Source organism: Sceloporus undulatus, chromosome 3 (assembly GCF_019175285.1).
Source record: "Sceloporus undulatus isolate JIND9_A2432 ecotype Alabama chromosome 3, SceUnd_v1.1, whole genome shotgun sequence".
NCBI classification, from domain to species: Eukaryota; Metazoa; Chordata; class Lepidosauria; order Squamata; family Phrynosomatidae; genus Sceloporus; species Sceloporus undulatus.
Window position 1 is genome coordinate 66,166,300 of NC_056524.1, and position 18,436 is coordinate 66,184,735.

At 38.2% G+C, this 18,436-nt stretch overlaps 1 protein-coding gene across 3 annotated transcripts in view; it reads left to right on the top strand.

The window, feature by feature from the left end:
- Window positions 1-3,311: 3,311 nt before the first annotated feature.
- Window positions 3,312-18,436, top strand: part of ITSN1 (intersectin 1) — a 106,523-nt gene continuing 91,398 nt past the window's right edge. For all 3 annotated transcript variants that reach the window (XM_042456443.1, XM_042456444.1, XM_042456446.1), the window contains exons 1-5: window positions 3,312-3,433; window positions 4,705-4,797; window positions 9,401-9,464; window positions 14,757-14,917; window positions 16,753-16,932. In XM_042456443.1, the coding sequence (XP_042312377.1) occupies window positions 3,406-3,433; window positions 4,705-4,797; window positions 9,401-9,464; window positions 14,757-14,917; window positions 16,753-16,932 (526 nt within the window). In that variant the 5' untranslated portion in view covers window positions 3,312-3,405. The remainder of the gene's footprint in view (window positions 3,434-4,704; window positions 4,798-9,400; window positions 9,465-14,756; window positions 14,918-16,752; window positions 16,933-18,436) is intronic.

Sequence of the window (18,436 nt, forward strand, 5' to 3'; positions counted from 1 at the left end):
CTCATGTATGAGTCGAGGCAGGTATTGGGGGCAAAATTATGGATTCTGTCATGACTCATGGATCAGTCAAGGGTAAAAGGTGGAGACTCCTTCAGTGTGTGTATTTGTGTGCGCACAGCAAGAGGGACTTTTTGCTTCAACGTTTCAACTTTGGTTTCACCCTTGACTCCCCAAACAGCAGCAGCTAGTGTGGTGGGAGAGGAACTCTGTTTATTTAACACAGACCTGCACAACATATGGCCAGGAGGCTGCATGTGACCCACCAGAGTATCTTGGGTGGCCCGTAGGGATGTGGAATAACTTCAAGGCTCCTCTATCACTTGGCCTCCTCTGGAGGAGAGGGCCATACAGAGAAGGAGGAAGAAGGGTGAGCACTTACCCTGCAATGCTCCTATGCCACCTCGCTTTCTCCTGAGGAGGAGAAGTGATAGAGGAAGAGGAGGACAGGTGAATACTCACCCGACAAGGCTCCTCCACTGCTCAGTTCTCTCCTAAGGAGAAGGCCAGGTAGAGGAAGAGGTGGAGGACATGCAAATGCTTGCCCTACAAGGCTCCTCCACTGCCCTGCTTTGTCCTGAGGAGAAGGCCAGTTGGTGGCAGTGGAGGAGAATAGGCAAATACCCACACTGTAAGGCTCTTCCAATACTTGGCTTTCTCCTAAGAAGAAGGACTGGCAGAGGAGGATGGGAAAACACATTGCAAGGGTCCTCCTTTGCCTGGCATTCTCCTGAGAAGGCTGGATGGAATTCTAATTAATTAATAATATTAATTAATATAAATTATTAATTTAATATTTAATTAAAACCTATCTGTGGCCCGAAGAAGTTTAGCCTGTTTTAATTTTGGCCCCTACCTAGTACCAAGTTGTGCAGGCCTGGTTTAACAGCAATCAGTTTACCAGAACTCTTTCTGCTTGGCTCAAGAGAAAAAGAAACTCTCTCCCCACCACATGGGGAAATCTGAAAGAGCTGCTATCAGATTATCATACTGACTCGTGAATAAATCGACCTGGGATTTTGGGGTCAATTTTTTAGATTTATAGACGAGTATATACAATATTACTGTGGGCATATTAGTGACAACTCTGATGCTGTATGTAAGAGAAAATGTAGTGTTTGATGAAATGTTCATATCTAGTAGATTTCATGAGAACTCCATACCCTGACCAAAGTATGATTCTATGATAGTGGTGTGAAAAACTGCTGTCATTTGTTTCTTTGCTACTTTGTTTCTTATTTATTATCCCAACTTTTTCCTAATACAAGATCTAAGGTGGCTTCCAAAGTGCTGAGGCTTAGTTTCAAACTGTTGTTTTTTATAGTTTTTTGTGGGTTTTTCGGGCTATGTGGCCATGTTCTAGAAGAGTTTCTTCCTGACTTTTTGCCAGCATCTGTGGCTGGTTATCTTCACTTGTTTTTTTAAACAGTCAGATAGTCTAGTTTCTTTGCTGTTTGCCATTGGTTTCCTTTAAATAATTTGAGATGTACATGTCTTAACTGGAGAATGTTGGCTTTCTCAAAGTAGTGATTACTTTTGGATGCAAAAAGTGTTCCTGGTATTTCTTCAGGTAGATGTGAAAGCTTAGTGATAAATAAAGAGCTAATGTAGTAACCTGTGTGGTAATGCCAAAGTTCATATAGAATATCAGCATGCTTTACTGGCAATTTAGATAATTAAAGCATACTGACAGTTTGCTGATATTTTAGAAAATGGCTGTAGAATAATCATGTTATTATAGAAGGCACGCAGATATTGCACAGCAAAATTGCTCGGTGTGAACAAGGTGCTAGTTAGAATTACATGTGCCTCAGATTTTTTTAAAAAAACCTGGCTGTGGATAAATCCTTGAAAGCCCTGATAGCATCACTTCCTGAATATTAATCTCTTCCTAGTACAGTTATGTTGCAGAGCTTCTTGCACTAAGGTGGGGGGGGAGGCATACTACTACAAGCAAAGTATGAAATGTTGAATAGATGAGAAGGATAATCAGTATGCAAAGGGATCTTGTAGCACCTTTGAGACTGAGGTAAAAAACGCACTGCAGAAATAATCCAGTTAGAGACTGCTTTAATGGCCCTGGCTCACTGCTAGGGAGTTCTGGGAACTAGTTTTGTGAGACATTTAGCTTTTTCTGTCAGGGAGCTCTGGTACCATGAAAAAGAACAATTTCCAGCATTCCCTAGCACTGAGGCGAGGCAGTTAAAGTGGTCTCAAACTGGGTTATTTATGCAGTATTTTTGGACCTAATTGAAAAAAGTTGGTAGCATGAGCTTTTGTAGACTTGAGCTTACTTCCTCAGATGCATGTTTTGAAGTGGAGAATCCAGAGACAGACCTATATATGTTGTTTTTGTGTGAGAATATCAATTCAAATTCAGAACATTGTGAGGTGGAAAGTACAGTTTTAACAATGGTCTTTGTGGGCCAAAAGCAGCAAGAAAGCTGTTGCATACAGGCAAGGAGAGTAGAGAATCATATGAATGAGTATTGAAAGGTAGTGTGGGAAACAGAGAGGGATGGATGAATAAGTCAAGGACACCCTCATGAAGACAGAGGTTAAATAGTGTTGAAATCTGTGTAGTGTGCCAGGAAACCATTATCTCTGTTCAACCCATTGCTGCTGGACTGTAGTCTGTGGATACATTCCAGTTCTCCTGTTTCTCTTTCCAATCTTCCTTTGTAGTTCTTTTTATTCAAGGACTGTTCTGAGAATGCCCAGGGTGATTGAAGTGTTCTGCAACTGGTTTTTATATATTCCCATTCCTAACATATGGTTTATGTCTATTTATCATCTGGCAGAAAGACTGGCCTGTTTGTCCAATGCAGAGTGCTGAAGGCCATTGCTGACAGTGTATGGTGAGAGGGATAGTAAAGGATAAAATACTTGTTCTATGTAGCCATCATGGACTACTTGCCACAGTGCACAAAGAATGACTAGGTTTTTTGTAATAACATGTAATAATGTTGTTTGGAGCAGAAGGAAAGGTGGATATTTTGTACCCCAAGGAATACAGTCGACCCTTCTTATACACAGATTTTTTATACACGGATTCAAGCATACACGGTTTGAAATTGTTCAAAAAAGTATAAATTTCAAATATCAAACCTTGATTTTCCATGTTTTATAAGGGACACCACTTTGCTATGTCATTATATTGAATGGGACTTGAGCATACATGGATTTTATTATACACGGAGGAATCTTGGAACCAAACTCTAGCATATAACAAGGGTCCACTGAATTTTGTCCTGGTTATATTTATAAAAGTAATGCATTTTTTTTAAAAAAATGTATCATTAAAGTATTCTCATACATATTAATATATAATGCTACATATTAATACATGATCTCACTGTATTGTTCTTTATTTCAGGCATCTATTAGCAAGTTAACGGCGATTAAACCATGGCTCAGTTTCCCACACCTTTTGGGGGTAAGTACTAACACATTTTTCTTATAATGTATTACTTTTTCAGAGTAAATTCTCCAACCCAAATGTAGTTACATGTGTGGACCTGAAAATCTTAGCAATTTGACATGCAGTTACAGTGGTAGAAAAATAGCTTATTGTTTACATACAGTGGGTCCTTGGTATCCTCTGGAGTTTGGTTCCATAACAAGATCCCTGGATGTTCAAGTCCTGTTAAATACAATGGCATAGTAAAATGGTGTCACTTTTATAAAATGGCAAAATCAAGGTTTGCTTTTGGGAGTCTATTCATTTTAAAAATACTTTCAAACTGTGGATGCTTGAATCCATCGATACAAAAAATCCGTGGCTATGGAGGGCTGACTATATACTGAAGTATTTGTGGGGTTGTTCTGGGAAGACGTAGGAGCTAGTGATTCAGCAGCAAGATGTGGCAGTCTAATGTAAAACTCTGATCAGATGCCCTGTTATGCCCTAGCTGTTTAAAATAAAAATCGGGCTCATCAGAAAATGATGTAGAATGCTGGAGTCTACTGCGCATCATTTCTGCAACAAGGAAGAGCAATGGACAAATCATAGGGATTGTGGGATGAGGGGGGAGAGGTTAGTGATGTTCAAACTAGATACAGTGGGCCCTCCCCTTATGTGGGGATCCGTTCTGGATCCCTCCGCGTAAGGGGAAATCAGTGTATGCTGGAACCCCTTTGGAAGTAATGGGGCTTGCGCCTGCGGCAGCACAATAAAACAATGGCACGTGCGTGCCATGGGCATGCACCCTATTATTTCTTCTGGGGCACGAGAGGGGCTCTTCTGGCGTGGCTTTCAGAGTATGCTGAACTGTACTGTGGCTTGTCTCTTTTCTGGTTTTTCATGGTATCTGAACATGTACTGTACAGTGCGTGCTTGGCTTATGTGAGGGATCCATTCTGGATCCCCCCCCCCCCGCGTAAGCCAAATTGTGCCTATGCTCGAGCCCCATTCAAGTGAATGGGGCTCATGCACGCGGTGGCGCGGCGGCGCACGTGCACCATGGGCACACGTCCCATTCATTTAAATGGGACTTGCGCCCCTTGCAGCTCTACATGGCTTTGCGCGTAAGCTCAAAGCCGCGTATAGCGTACCGGCCTATAACGCAGACGCACTGTATATGCTATGAGCAGTGAGAAGTACCTCATAGTCAAGGGAGAAAATATGCTGAACATATGCTGAGGAAAATTAATGTTCATAAAGTCAGTATTTCTTTACTGTATCTTAATTTCTTCCTTGTGACATAGGCAACCTGGACATCTGGGCCATAACTGTGGAAGAAAGAGCTAAACATGATCAGCAGTTCCACAGTTTGAAACCAATATCTGGATTTATCACTGGTAATTCCATAGTTAACATATATAATTTGTATTATGATATTTTATGGCATCATGTATTTTGCTTCTCTTTTGTGTGAAGGTAGAAGCATCCAAGAAAGAAGTTAGAAGCAGTACTAATCCTTATGGCTTCAGTGACAAAAACTAATGCATCCATGCCTCTTGAGTACTTTGAAATCCCCTTTCAAATGAGTACTTAACTGCTGTGAATCTGGGTGCCAGTTTTGTGTCTCTAGGGGTCTCCCAGATTGCCAAAAAAAGAAAAAGAAAAATGGAAGTGATGGTCTTGTTTTGTTGTTATGTACCTTTAAGTCATTTCAGACTTATGGTTACCCCCCCCCCCCCAAAAAAAAAAAAAACCTTTTCACGGTATTCTTGTCAAGCTTTGTTCAGAGGGGCTTTGCCTTTGCCTTCCACTGAAGCCGAGAGAGTGTAATTTGCCTAAAGTCACCCACTGGCTTTCCATAGCCGAGCAGGGATGCTAACTCTGGCCTCCGGAGTCATAGTTCAATACACAAAACGTTACACCATTCTGGCTCTCAAGGTCTTGTTTTGCAAAACAGGTACTCTCTCTTTCTCTCTCTTTGGTATATTTTTTGGTATATGAAGTGCTGCATGCTGTTTAAAAGGTGAGTTGCCAATACTGAAACTGTCCAGGAGACACTGTTCACTCCTTTCTTTGGAAAAAAAATTCCAGGAAATCACATGAAGTAAAGGGACTTAAAAGCAGCCTTAGTGCCATGCTGCATTTTGCCCACTGTTGCGGTTATGTTGACAAATGCCGAAAAATAAGATCAAAATATTAAATTCATAAATGTGAACCTTTAAAAAAATCTAGTCCTGTATATTGAGTTTCTTCAAGGCCTAGTTGCATTTTTCAAATTAAAATCTAATAGTTTTAGAAGAATAATGTTAAAATGGATGCAGGCTCACTGGAAAAGATTCTTGTCTGCCAAATTTGTATTCTGCATCTCTTCCCCTTACCACAATGAGGAAGAGAAGGAAGATCAGATTGGAAGTGAGATTATTTATTTGTATATATAAAAAAAGAATGTGAAGGCACTACAAGAACCACCATACCTTATCTTTGCGCAACCTATTTATACATACCCAAAGTTTCCGTCTACCTGAAACTACCAAGTACAGTGTCTAGAAATATCTCTTAACTGCTGTAATAGCTAAAATAATCAGACGTAATTAATAGCCTGGGGAAAAAAATCCAAAGAGGAATCTTGTCATTTTTGTATCAGCCTTCCAGGCAGTTTTACAAAATAATGCAGTACAGATTGACGCTTCATAAAATACATAGTAAATTTATAGAATTCACTGTTACAAAATGTTGTTATACCATCAGATTAGATGGATTTTAAGAGCTATAACACAAATTCATGCAGTTCAGTGGCATCTCTGTTTTCGGAAGGAAGTGTACTTTTCATTACTTTTCATTCCAAGATGAACCTGGAAAATTATCACCTTTTATGTACTTTATGTATACTTTTTAAAAAATGGCTGACAGGAATCTTCTGTTTAGTGTAAAAATTGAACTCATGAATTGTCACCCCTGTTCCCCATGTGAACCCAGTGTTTTCTGTCTGGGGAAATGAATGGTCCATACAGTTGACCCTCTAAAATTTCTTTCTCCCTAAGTGCACTTGTCTTTCAAAACATTGAGAGTTCCCTCTGAGATACCACTTCAAAAGACAAGTCAACACTTTCTTAATTTGCTTGCTTGCTTTTCTTTAGTTTTAAGAGTTTATATATGACATTGTAAATAAAGTCTTGTGGAGAGGTTCCTTGCCTGTAGTGAATCCTCTGAGGGATGTTAGGTTATCTTTGTTTAAATATAGGTGTCTTGGAGGTCACAAAAGAGGAACCATATGCAGCCTGTACTTCACCACTGATAACAGAACAATGGATGAAGACTCTTATTTGCTCTTTATTTGTTTTATTTATTTAAACTATGCTAATAATGCCTTTTGTAGTAAAGTCAGGGCAATATGAGATAAAATCTGAAAACTATATGCAAAGAGATCTTTCAGCATCTGTGAGACTAACTGAAACATAGAAGATGGTAGCATGAGCTTTTGTAGACTTGTCCTTCCTTCCTCAGATGCATTTGGTGGGTGAAAAGCCCAGGGACAGACTTATACAGCATTTTGTGTGTCAGTGTGAGAGGGACATTCTCTTACACAGACTATTGTAAAGGTTTGTCCTTGGCTTTCCACTCCACCAAATACATCTGAGGTAGGAGGCTCAAGTTTACAAAAGCTCATGCTACCAACTTCAGGTAGTCTCAAAGGTGCTGCAAAATTCCTTTGCATACTGATTTTCCAGACTAACACAGCTATGTCTTTGAATTCTCTCTCTCTCTCTCTCTCTCTCTCTCTCTCTGTGTGTGTGTGTGTGTGTATGTGTGTATATATATACACACACATACACATACATACACATATATATATTCTTGCTCACTGTTGACATTCTGACATTCAGGCTGACAGAAACCTGAGGCCAGAATCTTGCTGGAGCTCTAAGCTATCTGTACTTTTTTCCAAGAGCTATAGAGCAGTGGTAGGGAAGGCAGACAAAATTGCCAGCTCTGAACAGACTATATCTCCAAAACTATCCTTCCTTCATGGCTCCTAGGCTGTGTCATTTTTCTTCTTGCCACTGTGCTTATGTGCACTAATAAGGTTAATGCCTGTGGATCTTTTACATCCTTCTTAACTGATCTTTATTATATTGATTAGTACATGGTACTTTGCTGGCTGCTGAATTTATCCTTAGAGAAAATGGAGGTATGTTTGAACTGTTGGGAGGCTGGTGGAGAGGAGAATGTATATACATGTTACTCATTAACTCTACTTTGCCTTATTGTTATTATATACCTTTTAACTCTGTAGTTTTCAATGAAAGAGTTGTAGACTCTCCCATATGCAATGACATTTAAAACATTCATGTAGTTAGTAAGAATGTATCTTGTGGAGAACATTTTTGCTTCTGTGCTTCCACAAGACACATAATTTCAATAAAGGAAGAGCCCTTACATACACTAGCCAGCAGGAAGCATATGTTTTCCTTTATTTTGTCTAAGCTGATATTAATACAGTTTGAATTTCCTATTGACTAATTCTTTTAATTTGTTCTTTTAACTTGTAATAATATGTATTTCCCCTGTCCCGCTGTAGTCTTATACAGCAGGACCTCTGCTGAAGTACTTCCCTCAGAATGGTGTATAGGGGACTAGGGATCAGGGTTATGGGGAAAATAAAAAATTGTTGCACAGTTTGCCTTCCATTTCCCAAATCATTGAATACACTTCTGGAAACATTTGATGGCCTCTATAATAATCTCTATAAATGACTAATGGCATGCTCTATTTTATTATGGCTGTGTTAAATACAACTTTTAGTTAGCCTCTTACTACATTCAGATGTGAATTGAAAAAAATTTCACTCTGATTCTGTCATATTTATTTTTTAAAAATGGTTTTCAAAGACGTGATGTCTCCCAAAGAATATTGTATTAATAACATGAGATACAGTCTCATTGAGTTTACAGACTCAAAAGAAAAGATGGGCAAAGTGAAGACAGTGGAGGGGAGAAGTAGAGGAGTCACTTCAGTTTTCCAAAGTCAAAACAAGATTACTATATCCATTTTGGTTTGGCGGGTCTTTTTCACAGTCCTTAGATAGAAGTGCTGCAACTGGTCCAGTAAGCCTAGGGCTGAAGTGGATGGGCCAGAAGGAGCAGCCTCTGGCTGCTGCAGCTCCAGTCAGGCCAGGACTGCAGCAACCACACAGCCCACTCCTGAAGCAGGGTGCCACCACAGTCCCAAACCAACAAGAGCAGATTTAATCCGCTCTTAAAAAGGACAGCTCTTGCTGGCTTGGTGCAGCTTCCGGCTGCTTTGGCAGCATGCGTCATCGAAATGCTATGCCCCCAAGTCAGCCTGAAGCCGTTTTATTTGGCCCCATTTGTTTCAAGCCCTAGCTATTTTGACTGGTGACAGAGCCCAGAATAAACAGAGGACTCCTTCCATTTTTTTTTAAATCTCAGGACTGTCAGTATATTTTTGCTTCAAGCTGTGCAAAATGTGTCAGGTGCATTCGATGGGTTAAAGAGGAAATGCTGACTCAGAGGAAGCTGATGCAACTTGAGCATGGAGATGAGTAATAGCAGTTCCAAACTGCACTGTCACTGTGGCTACATGACAGGAAGCGGATGAAACACTAGCATGGACAGCTCTCACTTTTGGAGATGTTTTAAATCAGAGGAGGTCATGATTCTATGCACCTCTTCCTTTCTGCTCCTTGCTAAGCCAGTGAGATTTCTTAAGACTTTTGATATCCTGGCCCATCTAGAGATTATCCATTATCTGCTGTTATCCCCCTGTTGTGCATTGATGTATATGTTTTGTCTATACAAACATGAAAAAATGTGAAATGGTTTTAGAATGAAGGACCAATCACCTTCATTCTATGGTTGTTGTAAAGATTATTGATGAGCATTGAATAATCTAAGAGTGTAAAATAGATTATTCATTATTTGTTTTCTGTCTATGAGTTTTATGAGCTACTCTTTGAAATACTTTCCTTCTCTTTGCCAGGTGATCAAGCCAGGAACTTTTTTTTCCAGTCTGGTTTACCTCAACCAGTTTTAGCACAGATATGGTAAGCTTTTAAAAATTTCCATTAGTTTGCTGGGTGTTAAAAAGAGAGTACAGTGGCCCTCCCCTTACGTTCTGGATCCCTCTGCATAAGGGGAAATCAGCGTATGCTGGAGCCCCATTGGAAGTAATAGGGCTCACGCCCGTGGTGCATGAAAGGCTCTTCCGGCGCAGCTTCAGCATATGCTGAAAGCTGCATATGGTGTGCCCGCGTAAAACGTGGATGCATTGTACTAACACAGTAATATATTTATGTCTGAAAAGTTTCACCTATTTTAGTCAAAGGTATATTGTAAATAATATTATATATACACATTTTGATAAAATGGCTTATTGTGAAACCACTTGTAATTAAGATAATTTTTTAAAAAGTTTAACTCATAATGCAGCAGATGAAAAACTATATCCTGGTATCTTTTCCTAGGTAGCCCTTTTAATTTAGCCACTTGAATTAACAGTAATGGTATTTCCTGTGGACATGGTTGTCAAGTTGTGTCTGACCATAGGGGGTTTTGCTCATCCCTATTACTAAGCTAAAGAGCCAGTAGTGTCAGAGACTACTATGTGATCATGTGGCCAGCATGATTGCACAGAACGCTGTTTACTTGAATTACTTGCAGAAAAAAACATCAGTATGATTATCTCTAATTGATTCTTTAATCAGAAGGCAGATTCCATACAGAGAAATATTTCATTGTTTAGAGACAAGCTTTTAGACAATGAAAGCATAGATTTTAATTTATTCATGTTGAGATACTTGATTTTAGAAATTTTTAGTGATTATCTAATTTAAAAAATCAAGAGTTGGGTCCCAGATTTGAAACTGTATTATAAAGCGAATGCTTTAAATTGGATAACCGAATGGATGACATTGAAAAATGAAAAGCTTCTGAACTTAGAGAGTTTTGATAACAGATTCGGCTGGCATGCTTATTTATGGTATGGGAAAGCAGCTGCACACAAAGACTTCTCACATCATGTGGTTAGAAGATCTCTCTTAAAAGTGTGTGTGGGAGAAATTTAAAAAGAAAGTGTATTTGGTTATCCCCTCAAGAAGCATTCATTGGGAGATGGAAAGAGCTTGACTTATAGTTGACTTACAAAGGCCTGATACAGACAGTCCAAAATTAAGCTGCTTTGAGTCACTTTGGAGGTATGCTGTTTAAATGATACATGCGTCCTAAGAGTCCAGAAGCCTGTATAGGGCCAAAGATACCTGTTTAAGACTGAAGATAATAGATTTGAAATGAAACCCATTGAAGCATTAAAACAATTAGATCCAAAGGTGCACTGGTATCCTTATTTACAGATTAAAGAAATATTCAAAATTGATAAAAAAAACTCAAGATTTTGAAGAGGAAACTTCGGAATTTTCAAAAATTTTGTTAGATACAGCCAACAAAAAGATAGCAAAACTATATAAATTCCTTAGAAATTTGGAACAGGAGAAATAACCTGTCACAGATACAATGATAAAATGGGCATCTGATTTAGGGCACACAATAGATATGGACATTTGGAAATCACTTCGTGAAAAAACAAAGAAATTCACAAAATCCCAAAGTCTTCGGGAAAGTTTTTGGAAGATGGAACAGAGGTGGCATTTGACCCCTAATAAAATAGCAAAAATTTACAAAACAGGCCCAGGAACTTGTTGGAAATGTAATAATGCACCCGGAACCTGAATTCACATATGGTGGAAATGTCCAAAACTAAAACTTTACTGGAAAACCATAGATAGAGAAATTAAACAGATGTTACAGATTAATTTTGAAATGTGTTCGGAAATGTATTTGTTAAACATGCTAGATAAACTTTCTACACAAATTAAGATCAAGCACGGAAGAATCTTACTATATTTAGTAACTGCCACCAGAACTACATTAGCCCAATTTTGGAAAAATCATGAGACACCTGATCGTGAAATATGGTGGGAGAAAGTTTTTGAAATGAGGGAGACGGACATATTAACAGGTCGTTTATCTCATAAAGACATTACAGTAATAGAAAAAGAGTGGGATCCAATATTGATAAAGTGTAGGTATAGACAATAAAGGGTGCAGATTACGATGTGATAAACACATCTTATATAATTTTACATTTGATCAGACTTTAATTAGTAATATACTTCGAGGTAACAAGAAAACAGTGAGTAAGGGGGGAAAGAGAAGTGAGACAACACAACGTAAGGAGTTGAGAGTTGATTTCAAGGCAACTATGAAAGTTTTTGTATAATTTTACAATGTATTCTCTGAAACCATGAAAGGGTATATATCCCTAACATGGTGAAACGAAAACTCTTTTTTTAGCTTTATGTAAATAAAATATTTTATAAAAATAAAAAATCAAGACTTGTGACTTGTATAAAGATATATAGAGTTGATAACACAGAACATGTTTATTAGGACTGCAGTGTACGGATAAAAATGCTTTGCTATGTCACAAGTCCTCTGTAACAGTACTTGCAGTGGTGGTTGTGCACTGATGAAAAGAAATTATTTTATTTACATCTTTATATTTTGAATATATAGAATATATTTTGGCATTGTTAAGTCTGAGAAATTTGAAGGACTGTCAGTATTGCGTCTGTTGTCTACATTATTCTTTCACTGGCCTGTATACAGGATTTGTGTTGGCAAACCATTAATCCATTAAGAAGCATCTTAACGTAGGCTTTCAACTCAAGCACTAATGGTACTGAAGACAGTGACTAAATATAAGTCGGCGTAATCTGGATTACTTACAATTTTGTTCTACTTGGATATTTGTACTCCCTGAAAACAATACTTCTGAAATCTACCTTGACCTCTAGGGAGTTAGATAACGAATATCCCACTCTTTCCATAGCAAATTAGATAACTGTACTTAAAATAGGCACTGTAATGAATGCCAGATGGAAATATATTTTTAGTTAATAATGATAACGTACAATTTCTTGTATTTACAGTATAAAATTAAATTATTCTGAACATGAGAGGGAGGGAGACTGGTTAGTCTCCAGGAAAGTCTTGTCTCTCTAGAACAAAAGGTAGGCTCCAGTCTTCTTCTTGGAGGAAGCCAAACTTCTTCTCCCAATCAGAAATGGAATTCACAGTTAAGAAAATAATTTCCATATACAGTGGGGCCTCCGCATACGCGGTCTTTTTATAGGCGGCTTTGAGCATAGGTGCTCAAAGCCGCCGGCGCACACACGGCGGAACAGGTGGCACATCCCATTCAATTGAATGAGTACGTGCACCCGTTGCGCCTCGCGCACCGCTGCGCCACCGCGCACGAGCCCCATTGGAAACAATGGGGCTCGAGCATAGGCAGAAATTGCCATACGCGGCAGGATCCGGAACGGATCCCCCGCATATGGCGAGGTTCCACTGTATTCATCTATATGATGCATTTCATATAGATATGTATATCTTCATAAAGCTAAAAATATGATTTTAAATGCTTAGTAGATAAAGAAAACTCATCTAAGCAGAGCATGTAAATCACTTATGTTTGCCTAATTTATTATTCATAGCTTCAACTGTACTACTTCATGACTTACTATTGAAGGACAAATTTTCCTTATGAAACATTAGGAGGCAAAATGCAGAGAGATGACATTTACATTGCGCTGAAGCAAAAATTAAGATACTTGCTTCTGGGCCTACTCACTGATTACATACCAGTAAAAGAGCCAGTGTGGCGTAGTGGGTTGAGTGTTGAACTATGACTCTGGAGACCAGGGTTTGACTTCCCACTCAGCCATTAAACCCACTGGGTAACCTTGGACATGTCACATACTCTCAGCCTCAGGGGAAGACAATGGCAAACCTCCTTTGAACAAATCTTGCCATGAAACCTCCTGTGATAGGTTCACCTTAAGGTCACCATAAGTCAGAAATAACTTGAAGGCACATGTAATCTCAACATTAAAATATCATATGCTTTATTAAATAAAAAAATCTTTTCTCTTTTTAATTCTAACAGTAAATAGTAAAGTATATTTAATATTAATTTAATAATTATCCTCAAGACTCAGATGTACAAAGAGACCAATCCTATTTCAAAACCGTTTAGTTAAACCTTTTAAGGCTATCTTAATCTAAATTGTACCATTAACATCTTAACATTCTTCCCTCCAGAAAAAAACTGGGGTGGAGAAATACAGATTGAGGCAGATGCCCCACATTTTACAGTACATACTTGGGATATATTCTTCCACACCATTCTCCCCTCTCAATCTCTTCTTCTCTAGTAAATTGCCTATATTTTCTCCCAGTTTTTTTATCACAGCTGCAGCATTCTTAAACATTTTCATACTTCCAGTGGTTCATCCCGTGAGACCAGGGAAAGAGAGTACATTGTGAGACTTCAGACAACAATGTGAAAAACTTAACAGGGAGCTGGACTCAGCAAGTCTTACTTCTTCACAAATTTGAATATAATCATATGAAACAAAGCCAAATTGTTGATCCGTTTTATCCAGTGTTGATTGTGATTCTTCAGGCAAAATCTTTTTCCAGTTCTAAAAGAAATCCTTTTCAACTAAAGAAGTTAGTTGAACTTGGATCCTTATTTAGTCAAAGCTCTTATCACTGAGCTCTGGTCGCTTCAGTTTAATTATAATTGTTCTGTGCCTTTGAAAAGTGAGGAAAGATGCATAGTCTTAAAAACAGGATGTATATCCAAATGACTGCAGGATAAGGGTCAGAGTTTGAGATGTTTTTGTATTTAGATAAAACTGCATTATTTCATGTGAAATTACTTGAAATGTAGAGGAAAGATAGAGTGAGAAGAAACTGCAAGTATACAGTTTTTCACTCTTCCTTTTGTAACCATGACCTTACAATTTCCATGAAATACAATGCATCCTCATTTGTGAGAAAACAGGTCAAAGTAATAGTTTTCTGGCCTTTGTATGTACTTGTCCTAACTCAGTCATAATTCTGTAGTAACATTGACGTCTAGTTCAGCTTCGAGTGAAGATGTATAGAGTGTAGAATTTGAAAATGCAAATTTCTGTGAAGTCTGATCATTGTGTTAGAAGTGGTTTAATAACCAAAGCTGCTAAAAGCTTCTGGACATGAAAGGTGATATTTATGCTTAGGCATGGCAGGAGGCTAGGTTGAATGGTGCTTGAGGCCTCCTCCATCTCTAAGAATCTGTGATTCTAATATGGGTAATAGATATTACTGATTTAGATGTGTCAATCTTGCAGTTTCATGATACTATCAAATGTTGTAATGGAGATGTGCTTTTGTTAGATTTTGGAAGATTTTGCAATGTTATTTAAAAAAAATCCCACTTGGTATTGCAGGGCTCTGGCAGATATGAACAATGATGGGAGAATGGACCAGCTGGAGTTTTCTATAGCTATGAAGCTCATCAAACTAAAACTACAAGGTTATCAACTCCCCTCTGCATTGCCTCCTATTATGAAGCAACCTCCCATTGCTATTTCTAGTGCACCAGGATTTGGTAAGGGGAAACTTTGTTTGTCTTTGTGTAGTGTTCTAATAGTCCTTTTATTAAAAAAAAAAAGCTTTCTGAACATACTCATACACTGTTTAGAGCTCATTTTAATAAATCTCTTCTCTATCTCCAGTTGTTGTTGTTAGTTGCCAAAAATCATAGCACCTGTTAGCAATTGAAACAAACATTTCACCAAATGTTACCCATGAAGGCTGTGTTCTGTGACACACACACCCCCTCGTATAGTTTCTTTTTATTTGGGGCTCCTTCAAGGCAACATAGGAATAGGAAGGGGGCATACAACCCTGAAGCTTGCTGCAACTTTAATTTGTTGCACAAAACTAAGAATTGCTTTTGTTTTCTGCAGTTTCATGTTGCTTATTATCTTTGATAGAGGAAAATAGAGTGGCCTGTTGTTATAAAGCTTTTCTGGATACAGTGGTCACTTGGTATCTACTGGGCTTTGGTTCCAGGACACCTGAGGATTTCAAAATATGTGGATGCTCTGGTCCCATTATATACAATGCTGTAGTAGAATAGTGTCCCTTATATAAAATGTCAAAAATTAAGGTTTGGTTTTGGGGTTTTTAAAAACATTTTCAAACTATGGATGGTTGAATCTGTGGATGCAAAATTTGTGGCTGACTGTACTTGACTACCAGTCTGTTTTGACAGAAGCTTCATGGAGTCTCCCAATACATCAGTTCTGTGAGAATCTTTATATGATATTGATTAACAATATGGATTGCTTTCAATGTAGCATAAAATAAATTGTGTATTTTGAAAAGCAGTTTCTATTGAATCTTTTATTGGGTTTATATTTGATTTGGTGTAAAATTTTCATGTGAGAGCCAGTGTGGTGTTGTGGTTTGAAGATTGGACTATGACCCTGGAGACCAGGGTTCGAATAACCATTCAACCATGAAAACCCACTGGGTGACTGTCGGCAAATCACACTTTCTGGGCTGCAGAGGGAGGCAGAGGCAATCCTCCTCTGAACAAACCTTGCCAAACAACCCCTAGGATAGGATTGCTTTAGGGTCTCCATAAGACAGAAACAGCTTGAAGGCACAGATCAACAAGATATTCACCAAGAGAGACATGTTTCTTTCCTTTGTAACTGGCGAGCCTTTAAAGACCTTTGTGGTTTGTTGATTTTCCATTTCAGCCAGCAACTGAAATTGGTGCAGTTTCTTGGTTTTGTGGCTTTTTGGACCAAAAAAGAAAGAACAGTTTTTGCCCCAAAAGACTCACAACCTGTGCAGGTTTTGAAGAGGATATTGCACCAAGTCTAGGCCCTGGAGAAGTCTTTTTTGTTTATTATTTATTTTATTTATTTATTTATTGCACTTATATCCCACCTTTCTCCCAAATTGGGATCCAAAGCAACTTACAGTAATTTTAAAAAGATGAAGTTAACACATTAATTTACAAAAGTTAAAAAGGAATTAAATGTCAGTATTATTAAAAATATTATTAAAGTAGCTAATTTCTTAAAAACATATGTAAACATATTTACTTTTTTCAACTTTGGGGTTTCTTCCAGTTGGAAATAGACCTCTCCTGGGCATAAAATGCTCCAAAGAGGGCCTCAAAATTGAAATTGATCCCAGTTATCTCCAGGGTGCTTTGGAAGCATTTCAGGCCAAAAAAAATAAAATTTTGGGCAGGTGTGGAAAGATGCATGACTCTACATGATTCTCAATGTCCCAATGCCCAATAGGTATCTACATCTAATGTAATCCAAACCATAGTGTTGTGTTATGTCCAAACCAGGCCACTGTCATATAAGTGTTCTGTTTGTAAGTTGCAATAAATTTATATTTATCTCTGTCTTGTAGGTATTGGTGGTCTTCCTAGTATACCACCACTTACAGCTGTTGCTCCTGTGCCAATGGCGTCGATTCCAGTAGTGGGAATGTCTCCACCTTTAGTATCTTCTGTTCCTACAGCAGCTGTGCCTCCCCTTGCAAATGGAGCACCAGCTGTAATCCAACCTCTTCCTGCTTTTGGTCATCCTGGTATGATGAATTTCTAACACCTATTATATTATACAGATTGATTTATGCTTCCCTGTCCAATTAAAAAAAAAGGCACCATGAATACAGCCTTATAATATCCCAAGGAGATCATATTGTGTTTTTAAAACAGAATTGTCATACTTTCTATGTTAAGTCAGTTAAAGGGACTGAAAATGAAACATTTAAATAATAGAGCTAGTTTACCTCCTGAACTGAGGCATAATCATTTAATTTTTTGTTATTCGTATGTGTATTACAAAAACATGGATTTTTTTAAAATAGAAAAATATTTAAATTTTTTTAGAGTGAACCTTCATAAGTGCCAGCAACTTGTAAATTTGGATATTCAGAAATATTTCTGAGTTATCATGTGCATTAAGTCTGGTTTATAACTTCCAGATCTATTAGTAAGTTTTTAGTGGTAATTAGCTTTTAATAAACTAAATGCTTCCTAAATTGTATTCAGTGTTTTGATTTGTTTTAAATATTATACTTGGCTTCAATTGGTGTCTCCCAAGTTTTAACAAATACTGATGTGTTCCTATTAATAAGTATGAGACTGGTTTATATTGTTTTGCAAAAGATTACAGTCTTTAATCTCTAGCAAAGCTACATGAACCAGTCTCATAATTAAGGAAACATAAGACAGGGTCGAGGACAAACTCTATATGAAAGATTTCAGCTTCACTTTTTTCTCAGCTGTTGCAGCACCCTCTCATGAATCCCATGCCTTTCCTGACTATCGACCAATTCTTAGGAGAGCCTTTCTGGTGGCCAGATGCTTCTGGCCACTTTTGGGGTTGGTATGCAGACAACGCACACCCCTGACGTAGCCAGAAGCTACTCTGAGGTTACCTAAGACGGCTTGAAGCCACTGAAAAGAGGAGTGGCGAAAAGCTGCTCCTTGTAGGTGGCCCACTCTCAGAGCAGGCTGTCTAGTTGCCACAGTCCTTGGTTGACCGGGGCCAATCAGAGCTGGAGCAGCCAGTCGCTTCAAGCCACCAGTCTGCTTCGTTCTCAGGATATTTGAGCAGTTGGAGGAGGGAAACCATGTTCAACAAGTACTTCTCTTCTAACAGAAGATGACATGCCTTCATTAAACTTATAAACCATATAACATTCTGTGGATAGCATGGATAAGCAATCCACAAAATTGAGTTATTTGCCTTGTGCATGCGAACATTTCAGAGTCTCAAAGCCTTAGATTCTTTTCCAGTAATACAATTGGCTACAGGGCCTTTACTTCAGTTTTTAATTTTCCTGCCAGCCAGCTAGATGTGTTTTTAGCCTTCACTACCAAAACTTGATTAGACTAGACTCAAAAATGGAAGAGATTCAGAAGAAAAGAAAACAGGTAAGAGAAGAAGAGGGCAGTGCTGTATCCCTAATATCATTAGAAAAGAGGAGAAAAACAACAGCAGAAAAGTAGGCTTTTGAAACAGGATTTCTGATTGCACCTCAGCAGATTGCAGCTGGAGTTAAGAAATTGATTGATGAAGCCCAG